The sequence below is a fragment of the Pseudonaja textilis genome, chromosome 2 (assembly GCF_049901715.1).
Source record: "Pseudonaja textilis isolate UNSWEBS1 chromosome 2, rPseTex1.2, whole genome shotgun sequence".
Lineage (NCBI taxonomy): Eukaryota > Metazoa > Chordata > Lepidosauria > Squamata > Elapidae > Pseudonaja > Pseudonaja textilis.
Window position 1 is genome coordinate 104,793,593 of NC_141991.1, and position 17,518 is coordinate 104,811,110.

Genomic DNA, 17,518 nt, shown 5'->3' on the forward strand with positions numbered 1-17,518 from the left:
AGGCAGATGGTAGTTGTGACACAAATTCCAGTGGACCATCTGAGCAACTGTGTTGTGACGTTGCTTGTAGTCAGTCTGTGCTATTGTCTTGCAACAGCTCAGTATGTGATCAATGGTTTCATCCGCTTCCTTGCAGAGTCTGCATTTGGGGCAGGGGTGGGATTCTACCAGTTTGCACCTATTTGCTAGAACTGGTTGTTAACATTCTAAGCAGTTCAGAGAACCGGTTGTTAGAATAAATTACTGGCCTAATCCTGTAAGGAAAGCAGGAAGGAAACATTCTGGTGTTGCTTACAGAAACTGCCTTTCCGTTAACCCTTATTATATTCTTGGCAGGACTAGACTTCCTGTCTCAGGAACGTCTCTGAAGATTTTTTCCCCTCCTTTGGTGGTACCTTGCTTGTGTGGAGTGACCATTCAAAGTTAGAATGGCACTGAAAAAAGTGACTTATGAGCATTTTTCACACTTATGACTGTTGCAACATCCCCATAGTCATGAGAGGCCAGGCGAGGAGATGCGTGCCTCGATGTGAATGATATTGAGTTGGCCACACCCAGCCAATAACATGACCACCAAGCCATGTCCACCCAGTCATATGACCCAAAACCACACCCACCACCTAAGGCATGCCCACAGAACCGGTTGTTAAAATTTTTGAATCCCACCCCTGATTTGGGATCATCAACAGATTCTTCTGTTCTGGGTTTGATTACATTCGTTCTAATGGCTTGTTCTTGGGCTGCAAGAATCAGGCCTTCTGTTTCTTTCTTCAGTGTTCTGTTGGTCAGCCATAACCAGGTCTTTGCCTTATCTACTTTGCCTTGGATCTTTTCAAGGAACTGTCCATGCAGTGCTTTGTTACACCAGCTGTCAGCCCAAGTTTGCATCGTTGTTTTTCTATATTGATTCTTGGTTTGCTGCAGCTTCCTCTTGTTGACCTCCATCAAAGCTGGTTCAAAACTGTCTTTCACATAATCTTTATGTTGTTGTTGTTGTTGTTGTTGTTGTTGTTGTTGTTGTTGTTATTATTATTATTATTATTATTATTATTATTATTATTATTATTATTATTATTTATTAGCTACCCAGCTCCAGTGGATTCTTTGGTCATTATGTATCAATCTGATTACAAATAGCACTTTCTAGCTAACCATGTTCTATCCCATTTTCAACAACAAAGCTCTGAAAGAATCAAAGTTGAATATAAATTTACTTATTTGCTTACTTAATTTATTTGGGGGGGAAATGCATGTTTGGTCTGTTTAGATTCATAGATTTTTTTCCTTCTGTTTTTTTCCACAAAGTACATTCACTCCAATAATCAAAAAGATGTAGTAGAAATTGCCTGCTGCTCTATGCGCAGCTATGAGCAGAAGGCTGTTCTGCGAGCTCCTCTTGAAACTCATCCAAATTCCTAGGATATTTTTCTGTTAGATGTTGTCCATTGAGGCAGAACTCTAGCATCTCCATGCTATGGAGGACCTGCAACAAAACATGAAAAGACTGACCTGGGAGTCACCTGGTGATAGTTGCAAAGTGAGGGGAAGACTTATCTGAGCTGGAGATGTAAAACTTTTATTCATTTATTTAGTGTATGGCAGCTACAGAGGTCATACAGTCACTGATATACCAGCCATTTGGAAACCCACCCTCATTAACAAATGAGTACCTAACATGAAGAATGACACCAGACCCACACCCATGAAGACCACACAAGATGCTACCACCACACTTCCACGTAGAAAGCAGATTCACACCCACACAGATGATGAGACACGACCACGGACCAGAAGCCATACCACAGCTGCATCACTACCCGCTTCAAACCCCTCTGACCCATACATGAAGCGAACTGACGCCCAACATGAAGATGTGGTACGACCACAAACGCGAAGCCAAACAACAGGATCACAGCTCACCAGCTCAAATCCCCCAACAACTAAGACTAACCTGAACACAGCCAAGCCCCCACCTGAACAGAACACACCCCCACCCAATCAGAACACAGCCAAGCCCCCACCCAGTTAAGCCGCACTCCCACTGGCAGTTAAAAGAAAAAACAGCTGCAAGCTCACATTACTCCAAAAAGCACAAAGCCGAAGACACAAGCCTGAAGATGATGAATGAGATTTCATCGAAGCGTCACCAAAATACTTCCAATTTTACACGGGAAAAAACTCAAATAACCAAAGATCCACATACAAATAGCCGCGAAAACCTCAGAAAATGTGTGTATGTATGTATGTATGTATGTATGTATGTATGTATGTATGTATGTATATGTCTAGTTGTGTTTGGGTCTTTTCCCGTGTAAGATTAAGAGTATCCTGGTGACGTTTCGGCGAGGTCCCACTCGCCATCCTCAGGCTGGTGCTTTCGGCTTCGTGCCAGCACTGAGCACCAGCCTGAGGATGGCGAGTGGGACCTCGCTGAAACGTCACCAAGATACTCTTAATCTTACACAGGAAAAGATATATATATATAAAGATCCTCCAAAAACACAACATCAAAACAGCATTCTGCACAAACAGAAAAATATCCACCATCCTAAGAAACCCCAAAGACAAAATCGAATTAGAAAACCAAGGAGTATACGAAATCCCCTGCACTGCCTGCCCTACCACATACATTGGACAAACTAACAGAAGAATAAATGCACGCATTGAAGAACATAAGAACTCAATCAAAAAAGAAGAAACGACCTCTTCCCTGGTCCAACACCTCAAAGCCACAGGACATGAAATTGATTTTAAAAACACCAGAACTATCGCCAAAACCGAACACTTCAACAGCAGAATAATCAGAGAAGCCATAGAGATAGAAAAACGCCCACACAGCATGAACAAACGAGATGACACTTCCCGCCTTCCAGCCATTTGGAAACCCGCCCTCATGAACAGACGCAGTACCTAACATGAAGAAGGACACCAGACCCACACCCATGAGAGCCACACAAGATGCCACCACCACACTTCCATGTAGAAAACAGACTCTCACCCACTCAGAAGATGAGACACGACCATGGACCAGAAGCTGCACTACAGCTGCATCACTACCCACTTCAAACCCCTCCGAGCCATACATGAAGCAAACCGACACCCACTATGAAGATGCAACAGGACCACGAACTAGAAGCCAAACAGCAAGATCACAACTCACCAGCTCAAATCCCCAGCAACTAAGACTAACCGGAGCACAGCCAAGCCCCCACCTGAACAGAACACGCCTCCAACCAATCAGAACACGGCTAACCCCCAACCAATCAGAACACAACCAAACCCCCTACCAATGAGAACACACCCCACCCAATCAGAACACAGCCAGCCCCCACCCAATCAAGTCCCACCCCCACTGGCAGTTAAAAGGAGGAAGCAGCTGCAATCTCACATTACTCTGAAAAGCACAGAGCCGGAGACAGAAGCCTGAAGATGATGAATGAGACTTCATCGAAACGTTGCCTAGATACTTGATCTTACGCGGAGAAAACCCGAACAACCAAAGATCACATATATATATATATATATATATATATATATATATATATATATATATATGGATCTTTGGTTGTTCGGTTTTCCGCGTAAGATTCAAGTATCTAGGCAACGTTCGATGAAGTCTCATTCATCATCTTCAGGCTTCTGTCTCCGGCTCTGTGCTTCTCAGAGTAATGTGAGATTGCAGCTGCTTCTCCTTTAACTGCCAGTGGGGTGGGACTGATTGGGTGGGGCTTGGCTGTGTTCTGATTGGGTGGGGGTGTGTTCTCATTGGTAGGGGGTTAGCCGTGTTCTGATTGGTTGGAGGCGTGTTCTGTTCAGGTGGGGGCTTGGTTGTGCTCAGGTTAGTCTTAGTTGCTGGGGGATTTGAGCTGGTGAGTTGTGATCTTGCTGTTTGGCTTCGAGTTCGTGGTCCTTCTGCATCTTCATAGTGGGTGTCGGTTTGCTTCATGTATGGCTAGGAGGGGTTTGAAGTGGGTAAACTAAGACTAACCTGAGCACAACCAAGCCCCCACCTGAACAGAACACGCCTCCAACCAATCAGAACACGGCTAACCCCCAACCAATCAGAACACAGCCAAACCCCCTACCAATGAGAACACACCCCACCCAATCAGAACACAGCCAAGCCCCCACCCAATCAAGTCCCACCCCCACTGGCAGTTAAAAGGAGGAAGCAGCTGCAATCTCACATTACTCTGAGAAGCACAGAGCCAGAGACAGAAGCCTGAAGATGATGAATGAGACTTCATCGAAACGTTGCCTAGATACTTCGAATCTTACGCGGGAGAAAACCCGAACAACCAAAGATCCACATACAAATACCCGCGAGAACCTCAGAAAACATATATATACACACACACACACACACACACACACACACATACATACACATACATACATACATACACACACATACACATACATAAATACACACACACATACACATAAATACACACACACATACACATACATAAATACACACACACACACACATACACACACACACACACACACACACACACATATATATATATAATAGTAATGGAATTTTAAAGTATATTCATAGAAAGACAATAAGGAAATGTAAAAGATGTCTTGACATTGGTATAATGATGTATAAAGTTTTATTTTATCCTTTTAAATTTTGAAAATTGAATAATTTAATAAAAAGAAAGAAAATAAGGAGAAACGCAGATTAAGTTGCTTTCCCTTCTCATGGGCAGAAGCAGGCAGGGCTGAATTGGATGGCTTTTGTTTTGTAATATTCCAATGTTAATAATTTTCTTTGTGCTACTGATACTCAAATGCACATAGTAATAGAAAAATATTGTGCCTACTACAAAGTTGTTGGTGCTTGTGGAGCTACAGATAATTGTCTTCTCTATGTACCTGCTATATCCAAATTGCAACCAAGAGTCAGAATTTCCTGTATATCTTGGATGCTATCTAGTGGTCATCTCTAAATTTGCAGCTATGATAGGCCTATTGTATCTGTATTACTTTATATAGCATATGCCACTGATGATGTTCCAACATGTATGCTATGGAAATGGGACAGGTTGAAAGACTTGTGAGGTCTAGTCTTTCATATTTTACAAAAGCATCTTTTTTGATGATATTAAACTCTGAAATCAGAAAAAAATGAACATGTGCCATGGCACTGAGAAGGAAAACTGGCATCCAGAACTTTAAAACTGTATATAAACTTATTTTTTCATTTACCAGCAAAGAAGGACAACTGGCTAACTTTAATTCCTTTTACAGGGTAGAAAACAGGATAAATATAAGGGACTCATATTTCTTTTTCCTTCAGAAAGGGAAAAAAGAAAAAGAAACCAGACATGAAAGAATGATTGTTAAAATGTTATGACTCAACAAGTTTGGGTAACTTAATTTGTGGAAACTTGGGGAGGCGGGAATCTGTTTTATACTTCCTCCTCTTTTTGCCAAAACATTCAACCATAATCTTACTGAAATTTGTCTTTGCCTACAAAATTGATAGCACTAAAAGAGACAATTTGGAAGTCAGCCCCTCGTACTTTCTAACTGCCCCTCCTCCTTTGATGATTGGGCTTACAATCAATGATTTGATTAAACATGGTTACTTAATCAACAGCAGTTCAGTGGGTTCCAACATCATGCTAACTAAAAGCAAAGAAACAGACGATAATTTAACTCAAGGGGTTTCAAACTTTGTGGCAGCATGTTCTTGAGTCATCTGCAGAAAACCACAAGAGCACCAACTTGACAAACACACGTGGAATGATGTCACTATGCAAATGCCATAGTATGTACTTGTATCAGTATATTTTACACAAGGATGCAAATAATAACACTTAGATAGTTATGGTGTGCACATTTATCCCCTTCTCCCAGCTGGGAACACCCCTACAGTAGAAAAGTAATCGTGTGTGACTTCCCCCTGGGATTTAAATGAATGATTTAATTAAGGTTTGGGTTGTACAAAAGAATAATAAATATACATTTTTAATAACTGAATGTTGATGCATAGATCACAGGTGTTTCCAAGTAACTCAATAACCTACTTTAAGCTTATATGCAGGCAAAAAATGGAATGGAGCCAGAGTGGTTTTTGACAATGTTTCCACTTTATCTTCACATGCCTGATCAGATGTATAAAACATTTTGACTATTTACTTATTCTGATTCAGAGTTTGAGAACTCTTAGAGTAAAACAATATATGAATCCATTCATTGCAGTGCATGTACTGATCTGTCATTTCTCTGTTTTGCTTGAACCTACAAAAAATCCAGTCAGCAAAATAATGAATTGAAAGTGTTGTTTAAAGTATAAATCTCATTAACCTTAGGCTGCTTTTATCTAGGATAACAATCTACTTCTTGAAGCTCAGGACAAACTAGCTTGAAACTTATACATAGGCACATTGTTAGTTATTGAAATCCCTTTGCTGTAGTGGTTCTGGGCCCAAGCACAGATTTGGGGTGATTGGCATCTGCTGCGACAGTTTGGTGCAAGATTTTTTTTCCCCAGCTATAAAATTAAATTACAGACATCTTAGGGATTTTTTAAGAAATATTGCTAAGCCCCTTTTTTATGAACCTCAGGGTTGCTGGCTTTACCAAAACACAATTGACAAGTCAGCACTTGGATGCTGCTGTTGGTGGGAGCCAAGATTGCTGGTGGGATCGCAAACTGGCAGTGGCTGGGAAAGGCCCTTAATTGTTCGGAGTTGGAGCCAAAGCTGAAATCTGATGCCATCTACATTTGTTTACTTTGTTTCTGCTATTTAAATCCTTTTACAGCTAATTTTCAGGGTGTTCCCCTCCCCCCCCCCTTTTTTTTCCCCTTTCTGGTTCCTTTTCTGCCAGCCACTGGGTGGCATTGCACATCTACTGTTTGTTTTGGCAGTTTCCCTCTTATCCCTCTGTTTTGCCAAAGCTAGACTGGATAGCCTGACAAGAAGGCAAACCAGATGGAAAACTTTCCAACCATGGAGGTATGGAAGAAGAGGGATTGTGTGCTAAATGAAGCTGGCAGGGCCAGAGGTAAAACAAACACAGGAGTGGGGAGGTGGATATGCTTGATTTACAGGCCCATCACTCTGGTTTCCATCTTCACATCCAGCAATAGAGCTGTTTCCCACATACTATGAAGTTGCTTGGCAGTTAGTTACCTTGTAACTCTGACCTATTGTTTCCCTATCTTTTCTTATCCATGCAGTTCATCTTTGTTCCCCAACTCTGTCATGGGAGGAAAACATCTGGCCACTTCCCATTGAAACTTTTCTGCTATATTTTTCCATCATGAATGGAACACATTTCTACTCTGGGGATCTTTTGGGGAACATGTTACATCTAACATAGGAGTATTCATAAAGTTCTCATACAGGTGGAAGAGCTAACATGGAGCTAACCAAAAGGTCAACAGAAATTCCAGCTGATGAACTACATAATAAGAGTTGCAGGGTTTTGTTTCATTTTCAATCTCAAAGAAATGTAATCAGTATTAATAAAACCACAAGAGTCAGGGAAATGGTGGAAATGGTGAAAATCTCAATCTGACACACACAAACACACGTATAGTGTTTCCTTTTTGTTTAACTCCAATGGACAAGACATTCATTGTCTGAAAGAAGTCCTCATATTTCTTACCCTAAAATGTCCCATGAAGTAATATTACATAGAATAAAGTAGAAACTACTAAAAGTCCATCTTTATTGTGAACTTTTTTCCTAATATCTGTCAACAAGAAAAATAGCATCTCACGCAATGTGTATATGCATATGAAATAAGTTGCCAGCAGCAACTCTGATTCTGTAATTCCCCTAGCTCTATGACAGGGTAAAAATTGTAATATGCTGCTTGTGTGAGTTAATATAGATATTACTTTGTGCCCCAGGGGGATAAAACAATTCCTGCAACCTTACTGTGAGAGTACGAAAATTCTAGTCTTCTACTCTTTATTTGATCAATGAAAGACTAAAATTGTCTTTTTTGTTTGATTCTTCAGTTTCATCTCCAGATGATAAAATGGCTGTACTGTATTGTTCTGTAACAACTATGTTCATCCAGAAACAGTATAATTTGTAATTGTTTTGACATGTTTTATTTGTGTGGTTGTGTTATTTTGGTGGGGTTTGAGTAACATTTATGTTTTAATTGTAAGCTGCCCAGGGTTACAAATGTGAGATGGGGTGGGGGTATACAGTAAATCGATTGATTGACTGAGTGAATAAAAAGAAAAAACAAATAATAATAATAAAATAAATAAAATAAAATAACAGAGATCCCTCTCAATTTCAGAAGTAATAATTGGTTAAAAAAAGAACATCCAAAGCAGAAAAGACTTATATTTTAGGGATTAAAGCAAAGGATAAATACTAATAAAGTAGCTATTGTATGAATTTTCTAACACAAGTATAGTTCTAGGACAAGGGAGATGTAGGACTTGTGATGCTTTTGCATATCCACAGGCATAAGCTCTTTTGTAGAACATGTTCAGATGAATAGAAGTCCACTTCCACTTCAGATCGACATGATGGAAGTCTGAGGTTAACTGGTACCGCATGATACCCTTTCATCTTTTATATGTTTAATAGGAAAGGCATATTGAAGAGAAGCCCAGAGAGATAGCCCTACATGAAACAGAAAAGCTGGATAGTGGACATGTGGGTATGATTCAGAATATTCTGAACCAGGAAGACACACGTCTCTCAAGCTATTTTCTGATTTTGAGCACTTAAAGGACTGAAAGCTGTGCTGCAGCTTCAAGCACCCAAATCCCCCATCAGTGGATCCTCTTTCTTCTTAACCATGTTAATTGTGTGTTTTCCAGAGGCATATGAAGAGTTCCCTTTTTTACATAAATCATGCTGCATCACAGCTTGCCATGCAGATAAATGTGGGCTAATTTATTTAGTATATTTTTATTCTACCTTTATTCATTTATAAGTAACTCAAGACAGGAAGCACACACAATACTCCTTGATCTTCTTATTTTCTCCATAACAACCACGCTGAGAACTGAGAGAGAATGACTGACCAAGTCACCCAGCCGGCTTTCATGCCTCAATGGGACTAGAACCAGTGGTGGGATTCAAATTTTTTCACGACCGGTTCTGTGGGCATAGCTTGATGGGTGTGGCTTGGCTTGGTGGTCGTGCAGGGGAAGGTTACTGCACAATCCCCATTCCCTCCCCACCCCACTAACCTGCTTTCCAGCTCCATTCTCCAGTGCAGGGCAACAAAAGAAGACCCAGCTGATCAACTGGGACTCAATAGGCAGAGAACAGATTGGGGGTGGGGCCATTCAGAGGTGGTATTTGCCGGTTCTCCAAACTACTCAAAATTTCTGCTACCAGTTCTCCAGAACTGGACAGAATCTGCCAAATATCAGCTTTGACTAGAAGTCACAGCCTCCAAGTTTCTAGGAAGCACTTTCACCACTACACCAAATTGGCTCTCTCTAGTTCTTCTAAATCAGGTTACACCTGCCCCCCGAAAGCTTTAGTTAGCATATACATATTACACACACACACACACACACACACACACACACACACACACACATATATGGATCTTTGGTTGTTCTGGTTTTCTCCCACGTAAGATTCGAAGTATCTAGGCAACGTTTTGATGAAGTCTCATTCATCATCTTCAGGCTTCTGTCTTCGGCTCTGTGCTTCTCAGAGTGATGTGAGATTGCAGCTGCTTCTTCCTTTTAACTGCTAGTGGGGGTGGGACTTGATTGGGTGGGGGCTTGGCTGTGTTCTGATTGGGTGGGGGTGTGTTCTCATTGGTAGGGGGTTTGGCTGTGTTCTGATTGGTTGGGGGGTTGGCCGTGTTCTGATTGGCTGGAGGCGTGTTCTGTTCAGGTGGGGGCTTGGTTGTGCTCAAGTTAGTCTTAGTTGCTGGGGGATTTGAGTTGGTGAGCTGTGATCTTGCTGTTCGCCAAAACTGAACACTTCAACAGCAGAATAATCAGAGAAGCCATAGAGATAGAAAAACGCCCACACAGCATGAACAAACGAGATGACACCTCCCGCCTTCCAGCCATTTGGAAACCCGCCCTCATGAACAGACGAGTACCCAACATGAAGAATGACACCAGACCCACACCCATCAGAGCCACACAAGATGCCACCACCACACTTCCATGTAGAAAACAGACTCACACCCACTCAGAAGATGAGACACGACCACGGACCAGAAGCTGCACTGCAGCTGCATCACTACCCACTTCAAACCCCTCCGAGCCATACATGAAGCAAACCGACACCCACTATGAAGATGCAGCACGACCACGAACTTGAAGCCAAACAGCAAGATCACAGCTCACCAACTCAAATCCCCCAGCAACTAAGGCTAACCTGAGCACAACCAAGCCCCCACCTGAACAGAACACGCCTCCAACCAATCAGAACACGGCTAACCCCCTACCAATGAGAACACACCCCCACCCAATCAGAACACAGCCAAGCCCCCACCCAATCAAGTCCCACCCCCACTAGCAGTTAAAAGGAAGAAGCAGCTGCAATCTCACATCACTCTGAGAAGCACAGAGCCGAAGACAGAAGCCTGAAGATGATGAATGAGACTTCATTGAAACGTTGCCTAGATACTTCGAATCTTACGCGGGAGAAAACCCGAACAACCAAAGATCCACATACAAATACCCGCGAGAACCTCAGAAAACAAATATATATATATATATATATATATATATATATATATATATATATATATATATATATATATATATATATATATATATAAATCTTCTGTACTGCAGATGTGATAAACTGTTACAGATGTGCTTTGACAAAGGACCACAATAATGTTAAATGACCTCCTTACTTATGAACATTTTGAACAGCTTCTTAAAGAGCAACAATTCACCAGAAGCAAAAATTTTAGTTCCACTAAAAATAAAACTAATCAAAACAAAAAAAGTACTTTACTGGTTAGACTATATTTCCCTCTCACGAGACAATGGAAAGCACTTTTCAAAAGCAGGCTGATCTGACCCCCAAACCCTAAACTCACAGAGAGATCTGCTTTTCTTTAGAAAGTTGTGGACAGAAATTCCAACATGAAGAAAACGGAGGGTGCTATCAGAAAAAGCCCTGACCCAGCTGGCATAATTCATGCATTTTTCTAGGCTGACCTGGCGTGTTTGGCATGACTACACTCCACCTGGCTCCTGCTATTGCTCCAAATCCCCCTTTCTTTAATGAACTATACATTCCCTCACTAATCTTGAAAAGGTAGGGGAGAAAGTTATGTAAAGGCCTGCCTATTGAGGGCTCCTGGAATGTGTATTTTATGAAACATTAACTTGCCCATTCAAAAGAAGTGCTGGTCTCCGAATAATTCTGACACAGCATGCATAAATAAATAAATAAATAAATAAATAAATAAATAAATAAATAAATAAATAAATAAATAAATACTTCATTCTGTGGCCTCCCTCTTTTTTATTTTTAAAATCCTTTCTGACATTTTTGGATCTTTTCTTTTCTTTTCTTTTGGCTTCCAGAGCTGAAGAAATACTCCAAGCCACGGTAGCAACAGAACAAGCCTACTGTCCATTGCACTTAGAAAAGAATTCATCCTCAGAAATATTACATTTGTGGGACTTTGTTTAAGTTACTTGGATGTGAGAGTCTGAGCAGGCTTGGGGAAGGGTACAAATATTTGGAATCCCAAAGGTGCTTTTTCAAAAGGCAACTTGGACTTTGTTTTTTACCTTGAAGACATTTTGCTTCTCATCGAAGAAGCTTCTTTGGTTCTGACTGAATGATGGAGAATAGAAGGATTCGTATTCTTTGCAATCATCTAGTCATTAGCACACATTTTGTGCTAACAAGAGAACTGAAGAAGCTTCTTGGATGAGAAGTGAAACGCCTTCAGGGAAAAACAAAGAAAGTCCACTTGCCTTTTGAAAAAACTCCCTTGGGACAACCATGACCAGGTTGATTGAGAATCTCCATAGACAAATATTTGAAATGTTATTTTAGCATGGATTAGTGATCCAGAGATATCAACACCTGAATTCATTCAACTCTGAATGTTAGCACGTTAAAATTACACAGGTTATAACATTGATAAAGAGAAGGAAAAAGATACCTTCTAGAGCACGGGTCCGCAGTGGTGGGATTCAAATTTTTTTACTACTGGTTCTGTGGGCGTGGCTTGGTGGGCCTGGCAAGGGAAGGAAGGATACTGCAAAATCTCCAGTCAGAGGTGGTATTTGCTGGTTCTCTGAACTACTCAAAATTTCCGCCACCAGTTCTCCAGTACTGGTCAGAACCTGCTGAATATCACCTCTGCTTTGCCGGCATCTGACGTTTCATGACATTTTCCCCTTTCACGGAGCTGGGTGTGGGTGTGGCCTGTGCATGACGCATCCGGCCCACGGACTGCCAGTTTGACACCCCTGCTCTAGAAAGATGTTGTAGAAGCCTGCTTATACCTGATGGCAAAAGATGTTCATGGGCATGTCATAAGCGCCAACTGGCAACCTTTGTCAAGGTTTATGAAGCTCCTCTAAAATAATGCTTCTACACAACAAGGGTAAAAAGTCACAGTGGCAAATGCTGAATTGCCATCCTTTTTACAAAGCTATGGGATGACATTGTAGCCTTTTCCAGCCTGAGGATGTCAATCTCTCACCTCTGCAGTCTCCCTTTTTAATTGTTCTTTATTAATATCACAATGGCTGGGGAACTGGTGTGAATGGAGAGACAGTGAGTGCATTTCAACTCAGTGGACTTGATGAACTTTTGAGGGCCTCAAGCTGTTGTCTGCATTAGCCCAGTGCTGACACTGGGTGCACCTGCCCTGTTTTGCTTCCATTTTGAGCGGCTCCGTCAGCAGGCTACGCACCTCGATTGTGTGCCCAGAGATCTGATAAACCACATTTCTGCTGCCTGTTTTGGAGTTCAAAACAGGGTGGGGTGGGGTTCTAGAATTTTCCTGGTGGACTGTCTATGGATTGATGACTCTAGTCCATTTCTGGAGAATTCTCTTCTGATTCACAAGCTACACACATTCTCACTGATGCAGATGAGAAATTGTTATTAATTTATTCTAGAGCCTTCCTTCCTTTTTCATATTTGGCACAGGGATACGAAGTAGCTGCTCCTAAATGGTACCTTATCAATTCCAATGGATTTTCACTATAGAAGGCAAATAATATGTGTATCCTTTTCTCTGACGAAAAAAAAAGAAGCTTCCATCTTCATTCTCCCCAATAAAAAGAGGGACTTTTCATAATTATATAGGCTGCTTATCATCCAAGGTCTATGGATACCATTATGACTTTCCTTATGATTTATGCAGCGAGCTATGCCAGAATTTAAGCTTGCATTATGAAAAATTAACTAGGTCAGACCTACTTGGTACTTGGATGGAAGACCACTAGGAAGAATCTGTATACTATATACTGGAAAGTCAAAAAAGACATCAAGAAAAAAAGAAACTGCAAATAACTGTTGCAAAACAACAACAACTTCAATATGGATATGAAGTCTACATGAGTAAAACCTAACTCAAAGACATTGTTCTTGCACCTATACACTTTCAGAATGTGTTTTTTGCAGCTAACAACATTGAAAACAATAACCACAACAACTTCTGACAAGACAGGGCAAGAAAGGGTAGAAAGCAAAGTCAGTTGATGAAACATACTGCAAAGATTAATCATTTTTAGTCCTAAATACATATATATCATTCTCAAGTGGCAATGCTCCAAGAAGTGAGAGTGAGCAAACAGTATATTGGATTTCATTTCATTTCATTTCACTAAATATCAATTGCCTAGTCACATATTTGAACATTTCCCCTCCCAAAATCTTTTGTTTTCAGATGAAATGTTCATGTCTGCTAAGTGATTTAATGTTGAAAAACACTCAGGCACCATCACCTGGCCTCTTTTTACCTAGGAATTTTGTGGAGACGGCAAGACAAGCTTATCAGTGCCCCATTTTCTTTCCAAGCTATGAATGGCAGCACTTATACAAACCTTACAATCAGGGTCGATACATTTATACTTACACAACCGCAGCCTTGAGCAATAAATTGCCTTCTCTGGGCCTTTTAAAGGAGGAAAAGAACTCGTGTTTACAGTAAACGGGCAGACAAGCCACAGTGTACTTTGAACTGGAGCCTGCTCGAATGAGTCCTGCCTCCAACCTGAGCAGCCAGCACAGCTGAGAAGGAAGCACTAGGAGGAAGACTCAAAGTTGGGGCAAGGCAATTCAAGTGGGGGAAGAAGTGCACAAAAAAAGGGGGGGGGGATATCTGGCAGGGAGAGGAGCATGTGTGTGCCAGGGCCAGTTTATTTGCAGAGGGGAAAAGGGGAAATTTCTCCTGCAGCTGAACTCTTCCCTGAACTGCCTCTCTCAGCTTTAGCCTACTTGGAACAACCCACGGATTAGAAAAGGTGTGTTCAAATGAATGGGAGTGCTATGCATTCCCTGCCCAGCTGCAATTATGATTAGGTCTGTATGTAACCTGTAAGAGGAGAGCACTTCCTCTGTGGAGCCCTGCCTGCCACAGCAAGAGGATTATCAACCTCCTTCCACAGCCCCTTGGGGATTATTTACAAGGGAGGGCAGCTTGGAGAAACTTTCTTCCCTTCTTATGTAACAGCTGGAATAAGGACAGCATGAAAAAGACATCATCATATACAGGTGAGTAGAAACAAAATATTTCCTCGGGAACATTCTCCTCCTTTGCACAGAATGAGAAACTACTTGTTGCAAACTACTGCTTTGTCTTCTATTGGCTCAACTCTTTAGAGTTGCAAGTGGGTTTCAGGGGAGAGAAGCGGAAGGGCATTGACAATAGAACAAAAAACCTGAGTGAATTAAGCATATGATAATTCTCAGATTGAAAGGCAGATATCAGTGTACATACAGGTATAGACAGACCAAAAATAGCCTTTGGTAGCTGAAAGCCTTGGTATGTAACAAACTGACATTTAAAACGGTATCTACAACCAGCCCAACAAGAGTTGCCACTCAAGGCTCCTACAGTGGTTTTATGGATTATTTCATACATTACAACAGTCATAGTTTTCTATGCTTTTATAACTCTTGGGCTCTGCAATGCATAGGTTGCTTGTATACATTGAAAATGCTTCATAGACCTTGATCTTATGCTTCCAGGAGGCAGCTGATCTCTGCAACTCTGAGGACTAGAAACTTGTCATAAAGTTTCATACACGTTTACATACTGGAGGGCTGAAGTTCTAAGATAATTTAATAGAGAATGTGTTTCAGTATATTAAGAAAGCTGTTGCATAAGCTTTAAGTAATGTACAATTGAAGATACTGAGAATGTCAATATTCTGCAGGTGTCCCTTTCTTGCTGATGACCATGTGAAAATTTGGAAAGTATTTCCAGAGATTCTAGCTTGCACAGAGTAACAAACATGGCTGGGGTAAAAATGAGGATTTGACTGCACTTGTGGCATACTGGATAAAATGACACTGTTCCTGTCTGGATAAAATGACACTGTTGTTTGCAGCAAATATTCTACTTGGCATGAGTATGATTATAAAGCTGGTGACCGAGTCCACTCCTACTCTGTATTACTCAAAAGTGTTAGACATACTGTACAAGGAATCCTTAACTTACAACCACGATTGAGAAATCAAAATTTATATTGCTAATCAAGACAGTTGTTAAGGGACTTTTGTCCCATTTTTTTACCTTTCTTGCTGGAATTGTTAAGTGAAACACCGCAGTGGTGACTCAGTAACACGGATGTGAAGTGAATCTGGCTTCCCCATTGTCTTTGCTCATCAGGAGGTCGCAAAAGGAGAATCACATGACCCGTCACTGCAACCATCATAAATATGAGTCAGTTGCCAAGCACCTGAATTTTGATCACATGCCCATAGGGATGCTGCAACAGTCATAAGTGTGGGAAATGGTCATAAGTCCCTTTTTTCAGTGCTACTGCAACTTCAAATTATCGCTAAATGAATGGTTGTAAATTGAGGATTACTTCTATATAGATCAAAGGCATATGTGCATAACAGGTAGACTTATCTGACTGATGACAATCATGGCCTAAGGAAAACTGATTTGAAATTAAGAGGGGTAAGGGACAAAGAGCATGAATTAATTGAAATGAAATAAACATAAACATAAATATGATTTTTGGAGAAAGTTTGGCAGTTCGAATCCCATCGGGCTCAAGGTTGACTCAGCCTTCCATCCTTCTGAGGTGGATAAAATGAGGACCCAGATTTTTGAGGGTAATATGCTGACTCTGTAAACTGCTTAGAGAGGGCTGTAAAGCACTGTGAAATAAGTCTAAGTGCTATTGCTATATATGTAAAACATTACATCTGTGTGTACCAAGGCTGGACAATTGTAAAAATGCTGTAACTATTCCTCTTCATAAAGGGGATGAGTAGCAAGGATGAATGCAAACATACAAAGGAAGTGTCCCAGGGAGGATGAGGGAATTCTGTCTGAAAGAATATGAGAGACAGCACTCAGTCAAAACTAGAAATTGCAGTGCCATGTTTTACCAGGCAGGGCAGTGGTGGGATTCAAATATTTTTACTACCGGTTCTGTAGGCATGGCTTGGTGGGCGTGGCAGGGGAAGGATACTGTAAAATTTCCAGTCAGAAGTGGTATTTGCCAGTCCTCTGAACTACGTAAAATTTCAGCTACCAGTTCTCCAGAACTTGTCAGAACCTTCTGAATACCACCTCTGAGGCAGGGGGTATGTGGACTAGAGCAGGGGTCTGGGCATTCTGGGAGTTGAAGTCCACAAGTCTTAAAGTTGTCAAGGTTGGAGACCCCTGGACTAGAGATTTGCCCCTTCATTGAGAACTGTGGGAAAGTTTATTGTGTGTCTTGTTGATTCAGAAAATGAACAAATTTCCATTGGCTTAAAAGCTATGCCAAGCTTTAAAAAGATGGACCAGGTCCAAATTAGTCTTATTTGTGGGATGGGGCAGAAAAAGGGGAGAGGAAATTTTAAGAAGTGAAACCGATGTTTGGATCCTCAGCAAGTTTTGAAGCACCAGTTGGGCCCCTTAAAAACCCACCCTCAAAAATAAGCCTAACTTTTGGGCACCAGCCCACTCTGGGGAGGGTGTTCATTAGAGCTCTTGGCAAGCAGTCTGTTTTGCACTTAGGTCTAACTCCTCTCACACGCCCATAGTGCCTACTAGCCTTTGTGGAATGGTTCTGCATAGCCAACCCCTGTGTGCTTTGGCCGAGCTTCAATCATTTGTGAGAAAAGGCCTGCCTAGAGCTCTGCCAGATGAATATAGATTATGACTAATTGGATTCTTTTTTCATATCTATATCTAACTGTAATAACTCTCCATGTAATTGCTAAAATGGAGCTGATACGGGCATTGGAAGTCAACTCTCCATGCTGCCAGAAACATTTTTGTCTCAAATTGAGAATATTATAAAACAGTAAAAAATAATTATTATTATTATGCCACAGTATGTGCTTCATGAGCCTAATTAAGGTAACTTCTAGAAAAAATAGGCTCTTGT

General features: G+C 41.1%; 1 protein-coding gene and 1 long non-coding RNA gene across 2 annotated transcripts in view; one reads left to right on the forward strand and one right to left on the reverse strand.

The window, feature by feature from the left end:
• Positions 1 to 1,192: 1,192 nt before the first annotated feature.
• Positions 1,193 to 14,181, reverse strand: LOC148126990 (uncharacterized). Its single transcript, XR_015741796.1, has 2 exons — positions 14,038 to 14,181; positions 1,193 to 1,483 (listed from the first exon to the last, which is right to left on the reverse strand). It is a non-coding gene; the product is annotated as an uncharacterized LOC148126990 (long non-coding RNA).
• Positions 14,182 to 14,332: 151 nt separating this feature from the next.
• Positions 14,333 to 17,518, forward strand: part of SEPTIN9 (septin 9) — a 272,053-nt gene continuing 268,867 nt past the window's right edge. The window contains exon 1 of the mRNA XM_026702075.2: positions 14,333 to 14,675. Within this exon, the coding sequence (XP_026557860.2) occupies positions 14,651 to 14,675 (25 nt within the window). The 5' untranslated portion in view covers positions 14,333 to 14,650. The remainder of the gene's footprint in view (positions 14,676 to 17,518) is intronic.